Source organism: Symphalangus syndactylus, chromosome 21, assembly GCF_028878055.3.
Source record: "Symphalangus syndactylus isolate Jambi chromosome 21, NHGRI_mSymSyn1-v2.1_pri, whole genome shotgun sequence".
NCBI lineage: Eukaryota > Metazoa > Chordata > Mammalia > Primates > Hylobatidae > Symphalangus > Symphalangus syndactylus.
In genome coordinates this window covers 86081054-86105104 of record NC_072443.2, presented here as the reverse complement: position 1 = coordinate 86105104, position 24051 = coordinate 86081054, and the positions used below count along the sequence as shown (strand labels likewise).

The window sequence follows — 24051 nt, the reverse complement described above, 5'->3', positions numbered from 1 at the left end:
CAAGGACGGGGGCGGGGCCCGAGGGCACGGCCGTTCCCCGCGCGCCCCGATTGGTCTTCGTGTGCCGGCCCCGCCCCCGCCGTGACTCTCACACTTAAAAGCGCCGCCCCGGCGCCGCCCGCGTAGCTTCTTCGCCTCCGTCAGCGGGGACCACGAGCTAGAGCCGCAGCGGGACCCGCCCGGCCCCCCCGGCTCCAGCGAGCGAGCGGCGCACAGAGGCCCGGCCGCCCACGGAGCCCGGAGCCCGGCGGCCGCCGCCGCGATGTTTCCCCGGGAGAAGACGTGGAACATCTCGTTTGCGGGCTGCGGCTTCCTCGGCGTCTACTACGTCGGCGTGGCCTCCTGCCTCCGCGAGCACGCGCCCTTCCTGGTGGCCAACGCCACGCACATCTACGGCGCCTCGGCCGGGGCCCTCACGGCCACGGCGCTGGTCACCGGGGTCTGCCTGGGTGAGCGGGGGCGGCAGGCGGGGGGCTGGCGGGAAGGCCGTGCGGGGCCAGGGGATGGTCTCGGTGAGCGGAGGGGCCCCGCGGCGAGTCGGTGGGTACCGTGGGGAGGGTTCCCGTCCGCGCCTGGGGAACCCGACGAGTATCCAATCCGGGTCGCTGGCCTGGGGGCGGGGCCTGGTTTGTTTTGCTCCGAGGGTGCCCGGAGCCCGTCTCTCGGGCGCAAAGGTTTGAGGGCGGGCAGGTGCAGCAAAAGCTGCTTAATTGGACAGAGAAAGTAACTCGTGGGCGGGACCGTGAGAATCCGAGGAGGGACCTAAGTCACCCCGTGGCCCTGGATATTACACCCGGTGCCAGCGGTCGGTCACAGTGTCCTGGGCCTCCGCAGTTGCAGGCTGCTATCAGGGGGCCTGGCATGGGGGTGGCCTCTGAGAGGCGTCTGGGAACCGTGACCTGGTCCTTCCCAAGGGCTCGGAGGAGGAGCCCCGCTGAGGTCAGGGCTGGGCGCGAAGGGGCTCTCCTGCCCTCTCCTTGCACACGGTGCCCTGTGGCCTGGCTCCCCGCTGCGGCCCACCGCGTTTGCACACTTCATGGGTGAGGGTGCTTCTGGGCTCTGCTGCCTGTGGCCAGGAATGGATGGGTCTCTGTGTGCTGGGCTGGCCTCGGCTCGCACCACCGGCTGCCATGAGGGAGTGTTTACAGCACACGACTTAAGGAGCCTGTGAGGACACCCAGTGAAGAGTGGCTGGGAAGGCCACAGTCCCCGGAGCAGAGCTCACCAGGGGCTCCGGTGGGAAGAGGGCCTTGGAGAGGCGGTAGAGGTTGCGCAGGTGGAACTGGATGCTGGTGTTGGTGACCCGCAGCTCGTGGATGTTGGTGGAGCTGTCCTGCGGACAGATGTCACTCTCGCCCGAGAAGGGGGACACCCAGAAGCACCCTCACCCATGAAGTGTGCAAACGCGGTGGGCCGCAGCGGGGAGCCAGGCCACAGGGCACCATGTGCAAGGAGAGGGCAGGAGAGCCCCTTCGCGCCCAGCCCTGACCTCAAGATGACAGGGGCACCCTGCTCAGCGGGAGCGGGCTCACCCCTGCCCTCTTCCTCTGAACTTTGTCCTGGGAGGGAGGGGGCTGGACCACAGAAGTGAACCCCTCAGGTCCCAATAACTAGAGCTATTATTGGGAACAGCCCCCTCCAGCCCCCTCCCTGTCAGGGAGGCCTTCAGACAAGCGCCTCAGTCGGCCCCCTGGCTTCAAGACACATCAAGGTCCCTGCTACCTGAGCCAATGACACTTCTCCCACAGTGCTTCCCCACCCTGCTCCTAACAAGAGTCGTTCTCACGGGTGGTCTTGCACAGCTGGAGCCCATAGTGCAGCAGGTGCTGGCTGAGGAGCCCCTGGCTCCACGCTGCCTCACTCCTGACCAGGGTGATGCACTGGAGGAAGGCTTGGACCTCAGCTCCTCCCCCAACGCTCCCAACCACTTCCAGGGACTATCCCCAAGCTGGCCAACACCCCTGGGCCCCAAGAGGAGTGTTTGGGGTGCTTCCTCTTAGCTGCAGTGGGACACAGGTGTGCCTTCCTAGGAACTGGGCCCTACTTCCAGCCCAACACCCCTGGGCCTGTGAACTGTGACCTGTGTGCTGGGCTGGGTTTTGTGGGTCTGCCCCATCCCCCCACTGCTGGATCTGGCCAAGTGGGTGAAGGCTAAGGCCGGTCAGAGTTGAGTCTCTGCCTTGTCCCCTTCCTGGGCTAGATGCCACACCAGGCCCAGTGACTCATAGGGCAGGCAGTTGGGAAATACCAGGCAGAGGGCAGGTCCTGGTCTCAGCTGGCCAGCCTCTGCTGTCTGCCATCCCAGGGGAGGTGGCCAAAGTCCCAACTGTGAGCCAGGCCCCACATGCACTGGGCCCTCCTCCAGGGTCTGTATGCCATGGAACCCTGGGCATGGGGCTGTGAAGGAAGGCGGGTGTTGCTAAGCCCAGGAGCACGGGCCTCTAACCTTGGCCCTGTGCCCCAGGTGAGGCTGGTGCCAAGTTCATTGAGGTATCTAAAGAGGCCCGGAAGCGGTTCCTGGGCCCCCTGCACCCCTCCTTCAACCTGGTAAAGATCATCCGCAGTTTCCTGCTGAAGGTCCTGCCTGCTGATAGTCATGAGCATGCCAATGGGCGCCTGGGCATCTCCCTGACCCGCGTGTCAGACGGCGAGAATGTCATTATATCCCACTTCAACTCCAAGGATGAGCTCATCCAGGTGGGGCCTGGTGGAGCCATGCTGGGGGCGGGGGCAGTGGGAACTTCAAGGCCCCTGCTCACTCTCTCCCACTCTGTCCCTGCGCTGAAGGCCAATGTCTGCAGCGGTTTCATCCCCGTGTACTGTGGGCTCATCCCGCCCTCCCTCCAGGGGGTGGTGAGTATCCCTAGCCCTGGGCACCTTCCATGGGGTGGGCCGTGGGATGAGGGACAGAGGAGGAGGCCGCCTAGAGCCATCCTTCAGGCCCTTGCTCTGCCACCGCCTGTTACCCCACTTCCCCTGTGTTACTCAAGAAACAGCTGTGGCGACGCATGCTTCCTGCCCTCCCCCATCCCTTCCTCGGTCCCTGCTCTCCCCCGTCTGCCATCTGCTCAGTGCCCAGGCTGGCCCACAGCCAGTAAAATGTTCAAATGAAATAGCCACTGAATGGGGCCCTCGTTGGCCGGGTGGGGTGGCTGGTGGGGGGGTGGCCAGTGCAGCCACAGGCCCTCACATACGGTCCTGTCTGTGTGTCCCGCGGAAGCGCTATGTGGATGGTGGCATTTCAGACAACCTGCCACTCTATGAGCTTAAGAACACCATCACAGTGTCCCCCTTCTCGGGCGAGAGTGACATCTGTCCGCAGGACAGCTCCACCAACATCCACGAGCTGCGGGTCACCAACACCAGCATCCAGTTCAACCTGCGCAACCTCTACCGCCTCTCCAAGGCCCTCTTCCCACCGGAGCCCCTGGTGAGCTCTGCTCCGGGGACTGTGGCCTTCCCAGCCACTCTTCACTGGGCACCAAGGGAGAACACTGATCCTTTGACTTCTGAGTGCCCAGGGTAGGGTGGGAGCCTCTTCTGAGCGCTGGAGAAAGCGCACAACCTCTCTAGGGGCAGATGGCCCATCCAACCTCTCTGTCCAGTCTCTCTTTTTTTTTTTTTTTTTTTTGTTTGAGACGGAGTCTCGCTCTGTTGCCAAGGCTGGAGTGCAGTGGCAGGATCTCAGCTCACTGCAACCTCTGCCTCCTGGGTTCAAGCTATTCTCCTGCCTCAGCCTCCCCAGTAGCTGGGATTACAGGCGCCTGTCACCATGCCTGGCTACTTTTTGTATTTTTAGTAAAGAAATAGGGTTTCACCATGTTGGCCAGGTTGGCCTCAAATCATTTTTTTTTTTTTTTTTTGAGACGGAGTCTTGCTCTGTCACCCAGGCTGGAGTGCAGTGGCGCAATCTCGGCTCACTGCAAGCTCTGCCTCCCGGGTTCACGCCATTCTCCTGCCTCAGCCTCTCCGAGTAGCTGGGACTACAGGCGCCCGCCACCACGCCCGGCTAATTTTTTGTATTTTTAGTAGAGACGGGGTTTCACCGTGGTCTCGATCTTCTGACCTCGTGATCCGCCCGCCTCGGCCTTCCAAAGTGTTGGGATTACAAGCGTGAGCCACCGCGCCCGGCCCTTTTTTGTTGTTGTTGATACGGAGTCTCACACTGCCGCCCAGGCTGGAGTGCAGTGGCTGGATCTCCGCTCACTGCAAGCTCCGCCTCCTGGGTTCCTGCCATTCTCCTACCTTAGCCTCCCAAGTAGCTGGGACTACAGGCGCCCGCCACCACGCCCGGCTAATTTTTTATATTTTTAGTAGAGACGGGGTTTCACCGTGTTAGCCAGGATGGTCTTGATCTCCTGACCTCGTCATCTGCCTGCCTCAGCCTCCCAAAGTGCTGGGATTACAGGCGTGAGCCACCGCGCCCGGCTTTCCGTCCAACCTCCCTGTCCAGCCTTGATCTTGTTCTGGATCTAGGATAGGTTTTGGGGTTGGGGGCTGCGGGTGGTGAAAGGAGGTGGCTGTTGGGGGCGCCAGGGATTCCAGGGGCAGAACGGGCATCGCTGGCTCCCTCCGCTCCATTTAACCCTCCTCACTGCAGGTGCTGCGAGAGATGTGCAAGCAGGGGTACCGGGATGGCCTGCGCTTCCTGCAGCGGAACGGTGCGTGGATCCGGGCGGGAGAGGGCGGGGTGGGCTCGGCTCTGCTGCCCCCTGCTGGCCGCGGCCGCGCTGATGGACTGGGACTCCCTTCTCACCCCCCACCCCAGGCCTCCTGAACCGGCCCAATCCCTTGCTGGCGTTGCCCTCTGCCCGCCCCCACAGCCCAGAGGACGAGGACGAGGCAGTGGAGAGCGCGCAAGCGGAGGATTACTCGCAGCTGCCCGGAGAAGATCACATCCTGGAGCACTTGCCCGCCCGACTCAATGAGGGTGCGCACCCAGGGGACGGGAGGGGAGGAGGGGAGGCAGGAGGGAAAGAGAGAGGAGAGGACGGTTGAGCGGGGGAGGGAAGCCGAGCGGGTCCTGGGCTCCGCTGCCTCCACTGGCCGCCGACCTCCCGCCCACCCGCAGCCCTGCTGGAGGCCTGCCTGGAGCCCACGGACCTGCTGACCACCTTCTCCAACATGCTGCCCGTGCGTCTGGCCACGGCCATGATGGTGCCCTATACGCTGCCGCTGGAGAGCGCCCTGTCCTTCACCATCCGGTATGAGGGCCGGGGGGTCGGGAGAGGGGCCCTGGGGACGGACTTTGGGATCATCCGCGAGTGATGGTCACCAGGGAAGGTGGGGTGGGGTGAGCAGTGCCAAGTCAGGGCACAGACAGGGCCCGGCGGGTGGGCACGTGGGCCTGGCCAAGTCCCTGAACGCGCCGCCCGCCCTGTCCCCAGCTTGCTGGAGTGGCTGCCCGACGTTCCCGAGGACATCCGGTGGATGAAGGAGCAGACGGGCAGCATCTGCCAGTACCTGGTGATGCGCGCCAAGAGGAAGCTGGGCAGGCACCTGCCCTCCAGGTGAGCCGCCGACCGTGCGTCCACCCGGGGCCCGCGGTGCTTAGTGCCGGGAGCTGAAGCTCTCCCTGCCGCGTCCCTGCCCCGCAGGCTGCCGGAGCAGGTGGAGCTGCGCCGCGTCCAGTCGCTGCCGTCCGTGCCGCTGTCCTGCGCCGCCTACAGCAAGGCACTGCCCGGCTGGATGCGCAACAACCTCTCGCTGGGGGACGCGCTGGCCAAGTGGGAGGAGTGCCAGCGCCAGCTGCTGCTCGGCCTCTTCTGCACCAACGTGGCCTTCCCGCCCGAAGCTCTGCGCATGCGCGCATCCGCGGACCCCGCTCCCGCCCCCGCGGACCCAGCGTCCCCGCAGCACCCGCCGGGCCTGTCCCCTTGCTGAGCACCCCTGCTGTCGAGGCCCGGCCCATGATCGGGGTCCTGGGGCTGGGAGACCCCGACCCTCTCGAGGAACCCTGCCTGAGACGCCTCTACTACCACTGCGGAGTGAAATGAGGGGACTCACAGTTGCCAAGAGGGGCCTTTGCCGTGGGTCCCCTCGCCAGCCACTCACCAGCTGCACTGAGTGGGGAGGTTTCCACACCCCTCCCCTGGGCCACTGAGGCCCCGTGCACCTGTGCCTTAATCTTCCCTCCCCTGTGCTGCCCGAGCACCTCCCCCGCCCCTTTACTCCCGAGAACTTTGCAGCTGCCCTTCCCTCCCCATTTTTCATGCCCTGCTGAAATATGTGTGTGAAGAATTATTTATTTTCGCCAAAGCACATGTAATAAATGCTGCAGCCTAGCCTCTGCCCACTTGGCGTGTATGTGACTGCCCACTTAGTTGCAGTGAGAGCCTGGTGGCCAGGGTCTGTCCCTACCTTGGCTGACCAGCGTCTCCACAGCTGCGGGCCGGGTCTCCCAGCGTCGCACTCCTGGGCCTGGCATTTGGAACCTGCCAGGCTGGCCTGGGAACACTCCCCTACAGGCACATGTGAACATGCTGCATTCCTGCCGACCCCCCTGTCTAGGATGCATCCACACGCTCCCCAATTTTGCCTGGCAGCCTCCTGGCTGGACCCTTGGCCACAGCCTTCTGAGGGCCAGTGGAAATTTTTGGGACCAAGATCCTTGGTAAATAAAAACGAAAATGTGGCCGGGCGCGGTGGCTCACGCTTGTAATCCCAGCACTTTGGGAGGCCGAGGCGGGCGGATCACGAGGTCAGGAGATCGAGACCACAGTGAAACCCTGTCTCTACTAAAAATACAAAAAATTAGACGGGCGTGGTGGCGGGCGCCTATAGTCCCAGCTACTCGGAGAGGCTGAGGCAGGAGAATGGCGTGAACCCGGGAGGCGGAGCTTGCAGTGAGCCGAGACTGCGCCACTGCACTCCAGCCTGGGCGACAGAGCGAGACTCCGTCTCAAAAAAAAAAAAGAAAATGTTTGCAAAAGGTGTCTCCTGCCCCTCCCCCCACACAGTGACACAGCGGGGTGTGTGACTGTTTTCAGGCTTGGACAGCTGTGGGGGCTGAGGTTCCTGAAAGCGAGCACAGGGGACCTGGGAAGGCTGGATCCCTGCTCCACTTGGGCGTTTGGCCCAAAGTTCTGTGTCCCCCCACCCTCACAAGCCTCTCTGGCCTGGTGCACATACCTTCTTGTTCCCCTGCCCACCCCATGCCCAGCCTCCTGCCACTACACAGAGCAGGGCTGGGATATGGAGGCAGGTGAGGTCCTAGCTGAAGGGGACTCAGCCCTGTGCTGGGGAAGTGGTTTCCTGAGAGCATCCTCTGCATGGCGGGGAGGCCATGAGGGGAGAAGGCCAGCCCTCCTTGGTAACCAAAAAGGCCCCGTGGCTGAGGGTGCTGGAGCAGAGCCCTGGGCCTGGCTGGCTGTCCAGAGCTCTTAGCCCTGCCAGAGCCAGCCCCCGCCTGCTCCTCCCAGAAGGCGTGGGGTGGCTGTGGCGGCAGCCCCCTGCCAACAATAACGGTTGGTTCTGGGATCTGGGACTGGGTGAGCCGGCCAGGCAGGTCCCTGGTGCGCCTGTGCCAGAGGCCACCCCCCTTGGTCTCAAGGTCCTGTCCTATAAGCCCAGCCTTTTGTGGTTCAGCTGGGTCGCAGGCTGGATCCCAGGCCCCTTCCTTGAAAAGCAGAGGCCTTGTACCCCCCAGGGTTGCTGGGCAGGACAGTGATTCCAGCCCTTCAGGTGGGTGCGGGGGCCAGGCTGGGGCTGGGGAGGGCTCCTCGGTCTGGGGTGGAATTTTCTCCCCCCGCAGGAGGGTTTCACTCGGGCCTCAAGCAGCTCCTCCTTCCAGTCCTCCCCCAAGGGGAGCCCCAGTCAGGGCTGGGCCCCAGAAGGAGAGCCGGGAGGGGCTGCTGAGATGGGACCTGCCTGTGTCCCCAGCTCGTTCACCCGTACATGTACACTGAATACTGCTAAGTTAAACATTTTCTAGCTACACGTTCATTGTTTTGTTTTGAGATGGAGTTTCGTTCTTGTCGCCCAGGCTGGAGTGCAGTGGCACAATCTCGGCTCACTGCAAACTCTGCCTCCCGAGTTCAAGTGATTCTCCTGGCTCAGCCTCCCAAAGTGCTGGGATTACAGGCGCCCACCACCACACCTGGCTAATTTTTTTGTATTTTTAGTAGAGACGGGGTTTCGCCATGTTGGGCAGGCTGGTCTCGAACTCCTGAACTCAGGTGATCTACCCCTGTCTCAGCCTCCCAAAGTGCTGGGATTACAGGCGCCCGGCCTACATGTTTATTGTTTAAGAACCGGGAAAGTATGGAGAAGAAAGTAAAGGCTCCCCACCCCTAGAGATAACCGCTGAAAGTATTTGGTCTGTTTCCTGCCCGGCTTTTTCCTACACACACTTTTTGGCGCCTTAAGTCGGGCTCCCTCCGGAGAGGAGCGGCCCCTCCCAGGCGCTGGTGTCTACGCCCGACCCCCGCAGCCTTGTCCCTGCTCCGGGGGGTCCCTGGGTCTCTGGGGCATATCGTTGCTCCACTGCACGCTGGAGCCTCCAGGGATCGGGCTGCCGGGGCAGCGCAGAGAGGCGGGGACAGGCGACAGCGGCGCAGAGTGGCTCCTCCCGGGGCCGGCCCAAGCGGGGGTCTCGGTGCCTGCGAAGCGGCAGGGGTCGCTCCGGGCCCGGTGCCCCCAACGCCCCGTCCGGGTCCCAGCTGGGGCGGGGCGCGCCTAGCGTTTCCGGGAGGAGCGGCCCGGGCGCGCGGCAGGTGCGGCGGCGCAGCTCGCAGGTAGGCGACCGCTGGTCCCACCGCTGAGGCCCGTCCACTGCCGCCCGCCCGGCACCCGCCGCCGGCACCCCCTCCGGGCCGCCGTGGCCCGCGCCAAACCTGAGCGTCTCGGTCGGGAACTCCTGTTATCCCCTCGGGGCGCGCGGCGGCAGGGGTAAGGGCGGGCTTATCCCCCAGAGTTTCGGGGAGCACAGGAGGCTGGCCGCCCCACCCCGCCAGCCCAGCCTCCCACCTCCCTGGGGCCCTGACGCCGCGCGGCTTCCGGCTGGGGTGGACCTCCGGTCTAGCCGGCAAGCCGGAGGGCGGGCGAGGCGACAACGTGGCCTGGAGGCAACGGCCCTGGCCTCTCGTGTCCCCTTCTCTCACCTGCCCAGACTTGCCCTCTTTGGAGGTCGCCGGGGCTAAGGAAGAAACGCTGGGCGGAGAGTGAGGGGATAGGATCCCAGCTCTCCAGTGGGGGAAGGCGGGGGTTGGTGGGTAGCAGCTTTGGGAAATCCGGGATCAGGACATTGTGTGAAGGACAGGTGGCTCTGGTTAGGGGGCGGGGCGTCCCTGCAAGGAGGTGGGAAGGGAGGCCCCAGGGAGTTCTGAAACAGGGAAGGGCCTTAGTGTTGTGGGGAAAGGGTGTTAGGTCTCGAATCTGAAAGTGTTCCTGAGTGGGGCGTCAGAGGCGCAGGGCTCTGCAGGCTGGGACCTTGCCCCTGCACTCTGTGGGCTCAGTTGTGGGGAGGGAGGGGCCGGTGGGCAGGAGGGAGAAGTTTGCCCTGCCTGCCAGCTGTCATGAGGCTGGGCCACACAGGTCCAGGCCAGGGGCTAAGGACTTGTGACCGGCTCCTCCCTCACTGACCCCAAGCCTGCTCCTCTCAGCTTTCAGGATCCCACCTTCCTTATCACCAGGTCTTCTCCACTGGCCCCTGAGATTGCCATCACCTCCAGCTCCTCCTCTCCTGAAGTTGGCAGCCCCTCCTGGGTTCCAGCCTCCTGAGATGCCAGACCCACTGGGGCAGCACCCACAGGCCCTGAGCCTACATCACCCATCCCAGTGACACCCCAAGCCTGCAGCATTTTCCACCCCCAGCCCTCTGGCCCCACCTTGCCTTCAGCCCACCTTCCCACCTGCTGAAGGGAGGGCCCTCGGCTGAGCCTTCAGACACACTTGCACCCCATCTGCTCCCCTCTGAATTTCTTCTGGCCCTCCCTTGGCTTCACAGCACCTGAAGGCCAGGCTGAGGACCCCTGCTGTCATGGCCAGCCCCAGAAAGCCTGGGGCTGATGAGGCCCAGGAGGAAGAATGGGAGCTCGAGGGGGGCTCTGCAGGGCCACAGACTGCAATGCTGGAGCAGGCCGAAGAGCTGTTTCTGCTGTGTGACAAGGAGGCTAAGGGTTTCATCACCAGGCACGACCTGCAGGTGAGTCCCCCGCCCTGAGAGACTGCTTCGGCCCTGGGCTGACCTCAGCGGCTCATATCTGCTCTCCTTCCCTGACCAGGGTCTCCAGAGCGACCTGCCCCTCACACCAGAGCAGCTGGAGGCTGTGTTTGAAAGTCTGGACCAGGCTCACACTGGCTTCCTCACCGCCCGGGAGTTCTGCCTGGGCCTGGGTGAGCCTGAGGCCTGCCTATCCCCCATTGCCCAGAGCTGGAGGCCTGGCACGTGTGGCACCCTGAGCTGCCGGTGCCTCTCGTCCTCCTCCCTCCAGGGCCCGTGCTTTGTCTGCACGCACTCGCGCTTGGGGGCTCCCAGCTGCGGTGGAGTGTGTGGAGCTGACCTTCCTGTCCCCCAGCTCCTCTCCTGTGCTAAGCTCCGGTGGGGCTGGGAGCCGGCCTGTCACCTCTTGTTTCCAGGCCAATAGGACCAGAATAAGGAAGAAAAACAGGAAACTGGGCCCTGAGAGAGGGCAGGATACTTGTTGGGAGGGTGAACGGGGACACAGCCAGGGTGGCGACCCACAGCCCTGGTAATCGCTCGCTCCATGCCCGCAGGGATGTTTGTGGGGGTGGAGTCGGCCCAGGGAGCGAACCCCTGCAGGACTCCCGAGGAGACCTTCGAGTCGGGCGGGCTCGACGTGCGGGGCACGGGGGGGTCTCTGGATGAGGAGGAGGAAGAGGAGGAGCCATACCACACGGCGCTGGAGCAGCTTGGGGTGGCCCCGGTCCTGGGCGAGTGAGTCGGCGCTGGCCCCGCTCCCACTGCCCCCTCTGCTGTTCTCTGCCTGCATACTGTCTGCCCTTGTCACCCGAGTGCTGGTTCTGTACAGGGTCTCTAGGCCGGGTCAGGCCCAGCCTAGCGTCAGCTGCGATTCCCTGGGAGGGACCCGGCATGATTTCCCGCAGAATTTGCATTTCATGAGGCAGCAGCCAGGGCTGCAGTGAGGAGGGGCAGCACCGGGCGCGGGGCCACATACGGGCACTGCCCAGGGTACATACACCTCACCGACCACGCACGCCGGGCAGGGGCGAAAGCGCTCACGGGAGGGATGCCCTGCACGCAGCAAGTGCTCCTGTCCTGCCCAGGGGCGAAGGAGTCTCCTAAGGGTTTGCTGTTGGCGGAGGGAAGCCTGCTTCCCGCCTCTGCCAGCTCCAGCCTCAGTTCCCGCCCGCCCTCCAGGCAGCGGGCTGTGAGGACACTCTGGGCCAGGCTGCAGCGCGAGCGCCCCGAGCTGCTGAGATCTTTCGAGGATGTTCTGATACGCGCGTCGGCCTGCCTGGAGGAGGCGGCCCGGGAGCGCGACGGCCTGGAGCAGGCGCTGCGGAGGTGAGGGCCGGGGTGGGGTCTGGGGGCCAGTGGAGGGCCTCAGGGCAGCAGCAGAGGCGGTGCCAGGGGGCTGTAGCGCTGGCAAGTTCTCATTCGGGGTCGCCCGGTCCCCCGAAGGCGCGAGAGCGAGCACGAGAGGGAGGTGCGCGCTCTGTACGAGGAGACGGAGCAGCTTCGTGAGCAGAGCCGGCGCCCGCCGAGTCAGGTGGGCCTCGGGCCCCGCCCCTCCCGCCAGGCCCAATCCCACCTCGCTGGCCTCCCTGGCTCCGCCTTCTCTGAATTAATCCCTCCCCGACGGCCCCACCTCCGCGGGTCCAGGCTGCACTCAGCCCAAGGAGACCCCACTGGGCCTCACCTATCACCCCCGCCCGGTCTTCTCCACCCGACCCCGCTCCGCCCTGGCCCACTCCCAGCCCCTGGCCCTCCGTGTACCCATTTTGCACGGCCGAGCGGCCGGCGGAGGCTCAGTGGTCTTCCGTGCGTCCCAGAACTTCGCCCGCGGGGAGCGGAGAAGCCGCCTGGAGCTGGAGCTGCAGAGCCGCGAGCAGGACCTGGAACGCGCGGGCCTGCGGCAGCGGGAGGTGAGCGCCCGGCCCCTGCCCTGTCCCCACGGTCACCCGTGCACTCTCCCCCTGTGCCTTAGCATCCCCGGGTTGTCGGGAGCCTGGGGCACGCCCAGCACCCCGGGGAAGAGGGGGCGTTCCTCGCCGGTCTCCATCCTTCTACCCTCCAGTTAGAACAGCAGCTGCACGCCCGGGCTGCGGAGCACCTGGAGGCGCAGGCCCAGAACTCCCAGCTGTGGCGGGCGCACGAGGCGCTGCGAACGCAGCTGGAGGGGGCGCAGGAGCAGATCCGCAGGCTGGAGAGCGAAGCGCGAGGCCGCCAGGAGCAAACCCAACGGTGCCCGGGGATGGGGCTGGGCGGGCCCCGGTGCGTGTCCCGGGGGCGGGGCCGGCGGGCGCTCAGGTCTGGGCCACTTTCACCCCCATCTCAAGTCCCATGCCCGCCCCGTGGGAGGGAGGGTCTTCTAGGGGGTCCTGGGGCTCCCCAGGGAGCCTTCCTGCAGCCAGGTCACCACCTCCCACCCACAGAGACGTGGTCGCCGTCTCCAGGAACATGCAGAAAGAGAAAGTCAGCCTGCTACGGCAACTGGAGCTGCTCAGGTACGGTCAGGCTCAGGCCCGAGAGGGAAGAGGGAAGAGGCTCAGCGGAGCTTGGGGGCTCCAAGCTCCCCAACATTCTTGGCTGCCGCGCTACTCCACTGGAAGTCCTTCCTTATGTCTGCCTTTCACCCCTCACACTGCAGCCCCAGCCAGACACCTCTCTTCGCTCTGAGGGGAGTCAGAGCTCGCCTCCCCCCACCTTGAGCTCCCTCAGACCCTCTCAGTGTCGGACTCTTCCTTCTCTAGGGAGCTGAATACACGGCTGCGGGATGACAGGGACGCCTGCGAGGCCAGGCAGGCGGCCAGCAGCTGCAGGAAGGCTCTGACAACAGCCCGCTTGCCTGGGCCCACCTGCTGCTGCTGCTGTTGCTGGGCTCGGCCCCCCAGACGCGGCTCTGGCCACCTTCCCAGTGCCCGGTGACCAGCCCCGAGTGACTCACGGACCATGAGCTAGAAGCTGCCCTTGCAGGAGGCTTGTCGTGGGTGGGGGGTGCCCACTCAGGATGCAGGCTCTCCCCAGGGGGCCCCAGGCTCGCCTGACTGAAGACATGAAGGACCTAGCCCGTGAGTGGCCAGGGTCCCGTATGCCGTCTGCCAGTCTTCGCTCTGTCCCCATTCAATCAACCCCATCTCAGTTCAGCAGAAAAACCCCCTCGTCAAATAAAACCCACTGACTGCACTGCGTCCTCCTGGGCCTTCCGTGTGTCTGGGAGCCACAGCCTGTGTGCGCCACATGGATGAGGTGGGCACCTGTGCACGCAGGCTGTGTGGGTGAATACAGGGATCGCGGGCCTGCGGCGATGGGGCTGAGGTCCTGCGTGTTCTCTTGTGTCCCTGGTCATGCCCCAAACTCACACTACCCACCAAGGCTGGAGCCCCACAGGGCCCTCGCCAGTGTGTGGATCAGGGCTTCCCACTGTCTCGCCAGGGAGGCCGGGCAGGTTCCCGGCCTCGGTCGGCCATCCCCTCCCATGCTGGCCCTCTCCTGTGGCTGTGATGAATGAGCTTGGTGGGTGGGGAGCCCCCTTCTTCCTCACTCCCACTCTTGGCGTCTTGGTGCAGCCCTAGGCCGGCCCTGCCCTTTGTCCCTCACCTCCTCGCACCGCTCCCAGTGGTCCCTTCCAGTCTGGAGGGCATGGGCGCCCCAGGACCCCATGGGTATCTCTCGCTGGGACCCCAGGACTGCCCGGGTTTCTAGGCTGTCCACACTGCACGTAGAGTAGCCCTTCTGCATCTGCCCACAGCGCTAGGCCCTCCCCTGCCCCAGGCCGGCATCCGTTCTGCCGACCCCTGCAGCCTCTGGGCGGTTCCTGGGTGCGGAGAAAGAGATGGGGGTTGGGCATGAAGGAGGGCCGGGTCGCCACAGCCTAGGGCCTCTGGCTGGGCTGGTCGCCGTCTTACCTCCGGGCCCGCCTCCCGCCCAGCTCTTCTGTTCTTGGACCGGATGGGCCCTTGCTGGGCTGTTGGCGCCCCCAAGGGCTGCAGCTCCCCGGCCTCCGCAGTGCCGGGTCGACCCCCAGCGCCTACGCCCACCGGCTCCCGCCCGCCACGCGGGTTCAGACCTGCCGAGCGCCTGCCGCCGCGGGCGGGGCTTGAGGCCGGGGCGGGGCCTGGGCGGGGAGGGGCGTCTCCCTCGTAGGCCCCGGCCGCGCATTCTCAGCGCTGGGAGCCACCGCCCCCGCAGCCGCCGCCGCCGCCAGGGCCCGGACTCCGACGCGTGGTAGGTGAGTGCGCGGCCACGACAGCTCGGCCGAGCGGGGCGAGGGGGGCGAGGGGGCCGAAGGCCCTGCGCGCCCCAGTCCCAGAGGCCCAGCCGCTGGCGCCGGGAGGTTCCAGGAGGCCGCACCCACCGCCTGGCCCAGCTCCCTCGCTGGCCCTTCCGCGAGAGGCGGACTCCAGGCGGGTGGGGGAGGCGCAGCGGGAAGGAGAGGCGCCTCCCAGGCCCTTGGACCGGCCTGACGGCCCCCTTCGGCCCAGGGGTCCCGGGACGCGCAGCCTGGACACCCTGCTCATTGTCCCTGGACACGGCCGCCTTCCCTCCGCCCGCAGCAGCCCCCGCCCGCGTGCAAGTGGGCGCGCCATTGGCCGCGCCGGGCGGGGTCGGCGGCGGCGGTGACCTCATTGCAGTGCCCCGGGGACGCTTGGCAGGCGCGGAGTCCCAGGTCCCCCTGACTGGGGCTCCCCTTGATAAGGCGCGGGCCGCCCAGGGGCCTGGTGCAGGTCCCGGGGACTTGGGGAGGGAGAGCTATTTCTGGACGGCCCTTTCCCAGAGGGTTCAGAGGGACCAGGCATTCCTGGGAAGAGGGGCCACTCCTCAGCGGGTCGCCTGTGTCCTCGCGGCGGAGGCCGCATCTGTGCCCAGAACCAGCTTCTCCAGAAAGCCTGGGACCTCACAGCCAGGCCAGGGACAGGTTCGTGAGGGGCTCACACATCCCCCCAGCTTGGTGGCAGACACACATCCCCCCCTCGGTGGCAGACACGCATCCCCCCCCTCGGTGGCAGAGACACACATCCTCCCCCTCGGTGGCAGAGACACACATCCCCATCGGTGGCAGAGACACACACCCCCCCCATCGGTGGCAGACACACCCCCCCCTTGGTGGCAGACACACTCCCCCCTCGGTGGCAGGGTCTGCTTGTGCCACCCTTCGTGCGTGTATTTAGGCCCCGGCTCCTTCATGGAGGGTGAATGTCCCCTCTCAGCTCGGTGGTCAGGTCTGTCCCCCTCCAGCTCCATGAAGCCTCTTTCCCAGGCTGTAGCTGCCGCTGTTTGGGGGGGAAGGGCCAGTGATGGGTCTGGAGCGAAGGCCAAGAGCGGGGCACCTGGGGGAAGACATGAGGTCCCTCCCAGGATCAGACTGTCCCGAAATGTCCTCTGCCTCGGGAGGCCAAGGCGAGTGGAACATCTAAGGTCAGGAGTTTGAGACCAGCCTGGTCAACATGATGAAACTCCATCTCTACTAAAAATACAAACATTAGCTGGGCGTGGTGGTGGGCGCCTGTAATCCCAGTGACTCAGGAGGCTGAGGCAGGAGAATTGCTTGAACTCAGGAGGCGGAGGTTGCAGTGAGCTGAGATCGTGCCATTGCACTCCACCCTGGGTGACAGCGAAACTCCGTCTCAAAAAGAGGAAAAAAAAGTTCTCTGCCTTGCCCCACCCTAGCCCAGACTAAAATACCGGGCTTGGCCAATCCTCTCTGCCTCCAGAATGAACCCGGCCCACTCTGGCCCTTGGGCCAGACCTGTAACCTGTGACCTGACATGTCCTTGCCCCTCTAGCCTAGAGTCCTGGGGAGCTTCTATCCACCTGTCCTGCAGAGGAGTCGTTTCCAGCCCGGCTGGTGAGTGCTGGCCAGGGTGGGGCAGAGCAGGCGGGGCGGTGAAACTCCAGGCGTGGCTGTGCTGTCTGGAAACGTGGCCCAGGGCGCTCAGCTGCTGTCTGCACCTCACGCCCTCCCTGGCTTTCCCGTGCTCACAGCTTGCCCACTGCTGCATGTCGGGCAGGGCATGGGGCCACTGGGGAGGGGCACAGCCTGTCTGCGCTGCCCCCTCGGGTTGGTGTGGGTCCCCTGTCCAGGAAAAACCTTCCCAGTCTGCCAGGCTCCACCTGCCTCCACACTTCATTTTCCCCACTCGGGCCAGGATGAACGAAGGGCTGCCCTTTAACAGACCGTAAACAGGCCTGAAGAGCCTTAGGAAGGGGCTGAGCTGGGGCCTGTCTGAGCCCTTGCCCCTCTGCTGTCTGAGTGGCCACCTCCGCCCTTACTGCAGGCCCGTAGGCTCCTGCCAGCCTGTGACGTGGGGTCCCGGGAATGCCGTGGGGAGCGGGCAGGCTGGCATGAGCTCACTGGAGGTGCCTGCTAGGGCTTCCTCCCCCAGCCGCCAGCAGGGGTGAGTCAGCAGTGATGGCGGGAGGTCCTCCGTGACCCCGTCCTGTCTGTGGGCACCAGGGGTGTGTCCTGACTGTCAGGGCTCCTGAGTCGCTAGGAAGTGACATGTCCTGTTCCCACAGGGGCTCCTTCGCAGGCCTCCCAGGACAGTGGCTGGCTCTGCCCCGACTCCTGGGCTGGCTTGGGCATCTGTGTCCCCTCCTTTTTTTTTTTTTTTTTTTTTTTTTGAGACGGAGTCCCGCTCTGTTGCCCAGGCTGGAGTGCAGTGGCGCCATCTCGGCTCACTGCAAGCTCCGCCTCCCGGGTTCACGCCATTCTCCTGCCTCAGCCTCCTGAGTAGCTGGGAGCCCACCACCACGCTCTGCTAATTTTTTGTATTTTGTTTAGCAGAGAGAGGGTTTCACCGTGTTAGCCAGGATGGTCTCGATCTCCTGATCTCCTGATCTTGTGATCCACCCGCCTTGGCCTCCCAAAGTGCTGGGATTAGAGGCATAAGGCACCGCGCCCAGCCCTGTGTCCCCTCCTTCTGTCCGTCCCCCAGTCAGGGGCCTGGTGCTGTGGCCCCACTGACCCCTCCCCTGCCTCTCCAGCCCCAGGATGGGTGAGTTCAACGAGAAGAAGACAACATGTGGCACTGTTTGCCTCAAGTACCTGCTGTTTACCTACAACTGCTGCTTCTGGGTGAGGAGGGGTCACCTTGCCCCCACCCCCACCCCTCCTGGGCCATCATCAGACCTGGGCAGACGCGGTGACCATTGTGTACTGCTTGTAGCTGGCCGGCCTGGCTGTCATGGCAGTGGGCATCTGGACGCTGGCCCTCAAGAGTGACTACATCAGCCTGCTGGCCTCGGGCACCTACCTGGCCACAGCCTACATCCTGGTGGTGGCGGGCGCTGTCGTCATGGTGACTGGGGTCTTGGGCTGCTGCGCCACGTTCAAGGAGCGTCGGAACCTGCTGCGCCTGGTCAGGAGGGCGCAGGGCCATGGGGTGGGGGTGGTGCGGATGGGTCCAAGGAGGTCGTCGCTGCAGGCTTTGAACCTGTGCCTTGCTGTGCTCACCTGGGGGGGGTCACGGTCCTTCCACACCTGCCTAGTCCTGTGGGTACCCACATTCCCACTGGACCAGCTGAGGGAAGACACCAGCTCTGCAAGAAAGCTTCAGGGAGGGTGGCCGCCCCTCAGCCCCCACCTGGGGCCTGGGGAGCTGGGGTGGGGACTCTGCTCTGAGGTGCACTAGGCCTAGGCCTAGAACAAGGGTGCCCTTGTGCCCCCCCAGTACTTCATCCTGCTCCTCCTCATCTTTCTACTGGAGATCATCGCTGGTATCCTCGCCTACGCCTACTACCAGCAGGTGAGGGGCCTGCGCAGGCCATTCAGAGACACACACATGCACAGGCGGGGCGGACACACACAGATGCACACGCATGGCTAACCCGACCCCCACCCCCATGGTCCCAGAGCTGACCAACGTGCCACTGTGCCCTGGAGGTGAGGTCTAGGTCTCTGCAGGGGCACATGGGGTCAGGCAGGTGTCCAGGGGATCCAGAAGCCCTCTCTGCCTCTGCCGCACTCCACTGTCACCCTGGTGACGGTCCTGGCACCACCCAACCTCCCCTCACACTGAGGTCTGACCTCAGCCCTTCCCTGTGGCTCTGAGCCGGGCCCTGGGCCTCCCCGCCGGCCATCCTGGGGCTCTGCCAGCCCCACCTTGGAAGGTCTTAGACTGAGGCTGAAGTTTCCTGCACCCCAACCCCAGCTGAACACGGAGCTCAAGGAGAACTTGAAGGACACCATGACCAAGCGCTACCACCAGCCGGGCCATGAGGCTGTGACCAGCGCCGTGGACCAGCTGCAGCAGGAGGTGGCTGGGTGGTGCTGGGAGGGCGTGTGCATCCCCAGGGCCTCCCTGGACCTCTGCAGGAGCCTCTAGCCCCAGGTCTCACCCCCAGCCTTGTTCTTGATGCAGTTCCACTGCTGTGGCAGCAACAATTCACAGGACTGGCGAGACAGTGAGTGGATCCACTCAGGGGAGGCTGGTGGCCGCGTGGTCCCCGACAGCTGCTGCAAGACGGTGATGGCTGGTTGTGGGCAGCGGGACCATGCCTCCAACATCTACAAGGTGGAGGTGGGTGTGCAGTGGGACAGGCCTCCAATATCTACCAGGAGGTGGGGGGTCACCCCAGTGGCCGGATGTGGGCAGTGAGATCACACCTCCAATTATCTACGAGGAAGTGGGTGGGCAGCCCAGTGGCTGGCTGAGCTGTTGGTGGCCTGGCTGCCTAGGTGCTAGGGGTGGGCTTGACTGGAGGCTGGAGGCAGTAGGGGCCAGTGGGAGGTGCCCCCCCGGCCCGCCTTCAACACTCATCCGTGCCCCACAGGGCGGCTGCATCACCAAGTTGGAGACCTTCATCCAGGAGCACCTGAGGGTCATTGGGGCTGTGGGGATCGGCATTGCCTGTGTGCAGGTGAGGGCACATGGCGGTGGTGGTCATCTTGTTGGGGACACAGGGCAGGGCGGTGGCTGGTGGCCCCATGACGTCTGCTTACGCCCGCCCGGCTCTGCACACAGGTCTTTGGCATGATCTTCACGTGCTGCCTGTACAGGAGTCTCAAGCTGGAGCACTACTGATCCTGCCCCGGGCTTGGCTGTGGCTCGCTGTGCCTTGCTGCTGCTGCTGCTGCACCCAACTACTGAGCTGAGACTACTGAGTACCAGGGGCTGGGCTCCCTGATGACACCCACCTTGTGCCATCACCATAACCTCTGGGACTCCAACCTCAGAGGCAGCTTCAAGTGCCTTTCGCTGCACACCAACGCCCAGCAGGGGAGGTGAGGGGGGCTGGCGGGGCGAAGTTTGGGGGGTGTTTTGTGGGGCTACCCGGACATACTCTCTGCCTGGTGGTCAGATGCAGGCTGGAAGGGGCCTTGCTGAGTGGGGCAAGGCTGAGTGTTCCCAGCAGGGGGAGAAACCCTTCACGCCCCAGGCCCTTCAGGAACTGGGACTTTGCCTTACAGCCACATGGCCCCATCCCAATCGGGGAAGCTGGGTGAGCTCTGACCCTTGGGCCTGGGCCTCTGCCCCTCCCCACCCAGGCCTCGTCTCCCTCGACAGCCAGAACCCCTGCTGTCTTCCCCACCGCGGTCACCACCACCCGAAATGCCACGTGGTCACTGTGCACTGCCCTGTCCGTGTGCCTGTGCGGGGCAGGGGCTTCCTGGTTTTGTTCACTGCTATACCCAGATGCCTACAACCATCCCTGCTACATACAAGTGCTCAATAAACACTTGCAGAGCAGATGGACGAGCTCGCTGTGCTGGTAACAGATGGTGGTCTGTTCTCAGGGCCCTCGCATCCAGCAGAGTAGACAGACCCCCCCCACCCCGCCCCACCCAGTGTCAGGACAAGGAAGGGCAGAGCCAAGAGGACACACCCCCCATGGGGCTCCAGGGAAGGGAGGTCTGATGCCAGGGACAGCTGAGCACAGGCCTCACAGCAGAAAGAACCGAGCATGTTCCTAAATGGTGAGATGGTGTGTTCAGAGCCCCTGGGGGAGAGGAAAAATGGTTTCCAAAGACCCTCCTGGCCATGGTGGGGAGCAGACATGGGAAGGGTGCAGACTGGGGGCCATGCCCAGGTAAGAGGCGTCAGGCAGATGGGGTGGGGGCAGTAGGGTGAGGGGGTTTACATGGAGGAGCCTATAGGCCCTGCTGGGGGCCAGAGGGTAGGAAGTACCAGAGCCTGGTATCTGGCAGAGGTACGCTGGACATGGGAGTCTCCTTAAGGCTCAGAACTGTAGACCCTCAGGCAGACCCGTTCTCCCCTACCAGAGGACACCAGGCCAGATATCTGGGCAGCAGGGACATCTGGCCTGGGGTGCTTGCTGGCAGCACTGCATGGACAGCAGGGCCTCCTTAGGGCCACCTCCCAACCCAGCTAGGAGTGTCTTAAGGCCTGCCCTCCCTGCTGGGCTTGGGTGGGACCCTCAGGGACAGGCAGCAGTGGGCAGGGGCCAGCAGGTATTGGCAGCGGTGATCATAGCAGAGACTGGGCCCCAGATCTGTTTCTTTTTTTTGAGACAGAATCTCGCTCTGTCACCCAGGCTGGAATGCAGTGGCGCGATCTCCGCTCACTGCAAGCTCCGCCTCCCGGGTTCACGCCATTCTCCTGCCTCAGCCTCCAAGTAGCTGGGACTACAGGCGCCCGCCACCACGCCCGGCTAATTTTTTGTATTTTTAGTAGAGACGGGGTTTCACCGTGCTAGCCAGGATGGTCTCCATCTCCTGACCTCGTGATCCACCCGCCTCAGCCTCCCAAAGTGCTGGGATTACAGGCCTGAGCCACCACGCCCGGCCTTCTCTTTTTTTTTATAGTTGTATTGAGACAGAGTCTCACTCTGTTGCCCAGGATGGAGTGCAGTGGTGCAAACACAGTTCACTGCAGTGGCAACCTCCCAGGCTCCAGTGGTCCCCGCCTCAGCCCCGAGGGGACTACAGGTGTGAACACTGTGTCCAGCTAATTTATTAAATTTTGTTGTAGAGGTGGGGTCTCATTATGATGCCCAGGCGGGTCTTGAATTTCTGGACTCAAGTGATCCTCCTGCCTTGGCTTCCCAAAGTGCTGGGATTATAGGGGTGAGCCCCTTTGCCCGGCCTAAATCTGGCTCTTCAGATTCTGAGAGAGGGTATAGGAGCCTCTGTGTCAGCCTGAAGAGCGCCCAGAAGGAGGGAACCTCAAAGAGCCCCAAGATGGAAGGCTCTCCTGGCAGTGCCTCCTGCAGGGGTGCCTGTGGAAGACGCTGGCCCCAGGGCTAGGAGAGTTCGTGGCCCACTGCTTCACTGGGCTGCTGCAGTGTGAGAGCTGGGCCTAGACCTGGCCCCTGACATCCTAGTGCGGGCCGGGACCTTGGTAGTTCTGAAAGACCTTTACTGGATGGTTCCTTCCAGAGTAGGGGACGGGATACACACACGCTGCAGCCAGGCATTGCGCCAGCTCCCGGATGCCTCAGCCTCGTGAATTCAGGGCAGGACGCTCAGGGCCCATGGTCAGCCCAGCGGGTGGGTGGGCTCCACCGTGGTCACTTCTCCAGGGGTGCATAATTGAGCAGCTTCTCGATCAGGTCCACGTGAGCCAGCAGCATCCGGCGGCAGCAGTAGCGCTTCAGGCCCAGGGCGTCCAGCGCATCCCTGTGTCGAGGGGAGGAGCAGAGGCCAACTGAATTCTCCACGGTCTGCCAAGGCCTGGAGCCCACATCCAACCTGCCTCACTGCCTGCTGGCCTCACCCCTCTGCTACCAGCAAGGCGAACAGATTCTCCCGGATCAGAAGCTGAGACCTAGCAGTACGATCCTGGCTGGAGTAACCTGGAAATACCCAGATCCCTGGGTGGAGCGTGAGGAGCCTCCTCTCCCACCTACTCTGGCTGTACATACGTGTGTATAACATATGTGAGAAATGTAAATGAAACGAAAACGAAGTAATTGGGGGGAGCTTAGAAAACCAAGGCCACCAAGGTGCTGATGTGCAGCCCCCTCATCCAGCACTAGCCACAGCAGGGTAGCTCTCCAGGGGCCTGCCCTTAGCTGGTTCACCCCCACCCCAGCCAAAGCAAGCCCTACTCTGCCGCTGTGGGGTCTTTCCTCACCTCTGCTTCCTTCCATTAGGTAGAGACTGCTTCTCCAGGGAGCCACCTTTCCCACTTCCCAAGCCAATCAGAAGCTTTAATTTCCCTGGGACCTAGCTCCAGTCACCCTCAAGACCTCCAGAAAACTCCCACACTGATGGCTCCAATGTGCAGAGACACAGAAACTTAGGAAAGGGGAGGCCACATGGGAGGCCCCTGCCGTTCCTATCACTGGGAAAGGGTCTGGACAGGCCACCAGCCACTCAGTCTAGCAGCCCACTCGCTTTCCTCATTCATCCAGCAAGCTGCACTGAGAGCCTATGGCAGGCTGGCACACACAAGCCCAGGGCTTCACATCTGACCAAGACTCAGCGGGCAAGGGTCAGACTCCAGCGGGGGCACCAAGACTCAGGCACGGTGGTGACAGCAGCACCAAGGGACAAGCACAGGAGAAGGACGCCTCCCCCACAAAGCCCGATGAGGGTGGTCAGCAAGTCTACCCTGCATTTCTTTTTCTGTGTGTGTGCGTGAGACGGAGTTTCACTCTCCCTTCCAGGCTGGAGTGCAGTGGCGTGATCTCGGCTCACTGCAACCTCCACCTGCCTCCCAGACTCAAGCGATTCTCTCGTCTCAGCCTCCCAAGTAGCTGGGACCACAGGTGTGCACCACCATGTCCGGCGAATTAAAAAGATAAGAGGGCCAAGGCGCGGTGGCTCACGCTTGTAATCTCAGCACTTTGGGAGGTCGAGGCGGGTGGATCACCTGAGGTCAGGAGTTCGAGACCAGCCTGGCCAACATGGCGAAATCCCATCTCTACTGAAAATACAAAAATTAGCCGGGCGTGGTGGCACACGCCTGTAGTCCCAGCTACTCGGGAGGCTGAGGCAGGAGAATTGCTGGAACCCAGGAGACGGAGGTTGCAGTGAGCCGAGATCGCGCCACTGCACTCCAGCCTGGGCGACAGAGCGAGACTCCGTCTCAAAAAAGAAAACTAAAATAAACTTCTGGAGATTCAGGTTGTCTAGGCTGGTCTCGACCTCCTGGGCTCAAGCAAGCCTCTCGCCTCGGCCTCCCAAACTGCTGGGATTACAGACGTGAGCTGCCGCGCCCGCCCGTCCTGCAGCGAGGTTTGCAGGACATGGGGTGGGCCTGGGGGCAAAGACAGGAGAAAAGGGAGGAGGCCAAGGGCTTTACTGCGGGTGACAAGACGCCTGCGACCCGCCAGGCCACCTAGAATCCCCAGGACATCACTGGTTTGAAGCCCAACTCCGTTCTCTCGCCAGACTTCAGGGGATAACGTTCTCCCGAAAGCAGATCACAGAGCGGGGCTGGAGAAGCCGGGCCTGAAGCTGCTCATGGGGCGCTGGCCTCAGGCAGCGCTGCGCCTCCCGCCCCGGCCCGCACCCCATGGCGGACTCAGCCGCCAGCCCCGGCCCCGGCCCGCACCCCACGGCGGACTCAGCCCCCAACCCCCGGCCCCGGCCCGCGCCTCACCCCTCGGTGTACTCGGCCTGCAGCAGCCCCAGGTAGGCCTCCCACTTGTTGCCGACGATCTTGCCACAAGTGAAGCAGCGTACAGGTATGATCATGGCGGCGGCGCGTCCCACACTGCCCGGCCCGGCCGCGCCGCACGCGAAGAACCCTCTCCCCCAGGCCCCGCCCCGGGCGCGTCCACTGTCGCGGGAGGATCGGCTTCGCTCGTTCTCCGCTCGTTCTCCGGCCGTTCCTCCACCGGCCCCGGCGCCGCTGGCCGTAGTTTCCGCCGCGATGGGGGTTCCCCGTGCGTCCCGGGGCTCCTGGCCCTGCGCGGCCTCGGCAGCAGCAGACCGCACACCCCCGCCCACCGTCTTGGTGCATCCCGGCGCTACGGCGTCTGAGCAGGGCCGTAAA

At 64.1% G+C, this 24051-nt stretch overlaps 4 protein-coding genes across 13 annotated transcripts; 3 read left to right on the top strand and 1 right to left on the bottom strand.

Annotated features, from left to right (window-relative positions):
* The first annotated feature begins 95 nt into the window (after positions 1 to 95).
* PNPLA2 (patatin like phospholipase domain containing 2) lies at positions 96 to 6295 on the top strand. Of its 2 annotated transcripts, XM_055260076.2 has the most exons (9): positions 96 to 449; positions 2465 to 2697; positions 2788 to 2853; positions 3221 to 3430; positions 4601 to 4661; positions 4769 to 4930; positions 5072 to 5204; positions 5388 to 5510; positions 5598 to 6295. In XM_055260076.2, exons 1-9 carry the CDS (start codon positions 263 to 265, stop codon positions 5881 to 5883), a joined length of 1461 nt encoding a protein of 486 aa, XP_055116051.1. In that variant the 5' UTR covers positions 96 to 262; the 3' UTR covers positions 5884 to 6295. The 2 variants fall into 2 exon arrangements, with proteins under 2 accessions (XP_055116051.1, XP_063486914.1); XM_063630844.1 differs by lacking the exon at positions 3221 to 3430 and having other exon boundaries at positions 110 to 449.
* A 2384-nt stretch (positions 6296 to 8679) lies between these two features.
* On the top strand, positions 8680 to 13330 carry CRACR2B (calcium release activated channel regulator 2B). Of its 6 annotated transcripts, none has more exons than XM_055260078.2 (10): positions 8680 to 8889; positions 9633 to 10144; positions 10224 to 10335; positions 10717 to 10897; positions 11342 to 11488; positions 11606 to 11693; positions 11977 to 12069; positions 12222 to 12388; positions 12580 to 12651; positions 12898 to 13330. In XM_055260078.2, the coding sequence occupies exons 2-10, from the start codon at positions 9980 to 9982 to the stop codon at positions 13070 to 13072; spliced, it is 1200 nt and encodes a 399-aa protein (XP_055116053.2). In that variant the 5' UTR covers positions 8680 to 8889; positions 9633 to 9979; the 3' UTR covers positions 13073 to 13330. The 6 variants fall into 6 exon arrangements, with proteins under 6 accessions (XP_055116053.2, XP_055116054.2, XP_063486915.1 ...); XM_055260079.2 differs by having other exon boundaries at positions 8682 to 8889; positions 9947 to 10144; XM_063630846.1 differs by having other exon boundaries at positions 8753 to 8889; positions 9947 to 10144; positions 12222 to 12651; positions 12898 to 13031.
* A 923-nt stretch (positions 13331 to 14253) lies between these two features.
* CD151 (CD151 molecule (Raph blood group)) lies at positions 14254 to 19845 on the top strand. Of its 4 annotated transcripts, none has more exons than XM_055260124.2 (9): positions 14254 to 14375; positions 15931 to 15992; positions 17132 to 17222; positions 17314 to 17505; positions 17818 to 17892; positions 18298 to 18402; positions 18508 to 18666; positions 18920 to 19006; positions 19111 to 19845. In XM_055260124.2, exons 3-9 carry the CDS (start codon positions 17139 to 17141, stop codon positions 19168 to 19170), a joined length of 762 nt encoding a protein of 253 aa, XP_055116099.1. In that variant the 5' UTR covers positions 14254 to 14375; positions 15931 to 15992; positions 17132 to 17138; the 3' UTR covers positions 19171 to 19845. The 4 variants fall into 4 exon arrangements, with proteins under 4 accessions (XP_055116099.1, XP_055116102.1, XP_055116098.1 ...); XM_055260126.2 differs by having other exon boundaries at positions 14288 to 14371; XM_055260127.2 differs by lacking the exon at positions 15931 to 15992 and having other exon boundaries at positions 14262 to 14371.
* A 1603-nt stretch (positions 19846 to 21448) lies between these two features.
* Positions 21449 to 24034, bottom strand: POLR2L (RNA polymerase II, I and III subunit L). The gene is made up of 2 exons (XM_055260148.2): positions 23656 to 24034; positions 21449 to 21725 (listed from the first exon to the last, which is right to left on the bottom strand). Exons 1-2 carry the CDS (start codon positions 23748 to 23750, stop codon positions 21617 to 21619), a joined length of 204 nt encoding a protein of 67 aa, XP_055116123.1. The 5' UTR covers positions 23751 to 24034; the 3' UTR covers positions 21449 to 21616.
* Positions 24035 to 24051: the final 17 nt, after the last annotated feature.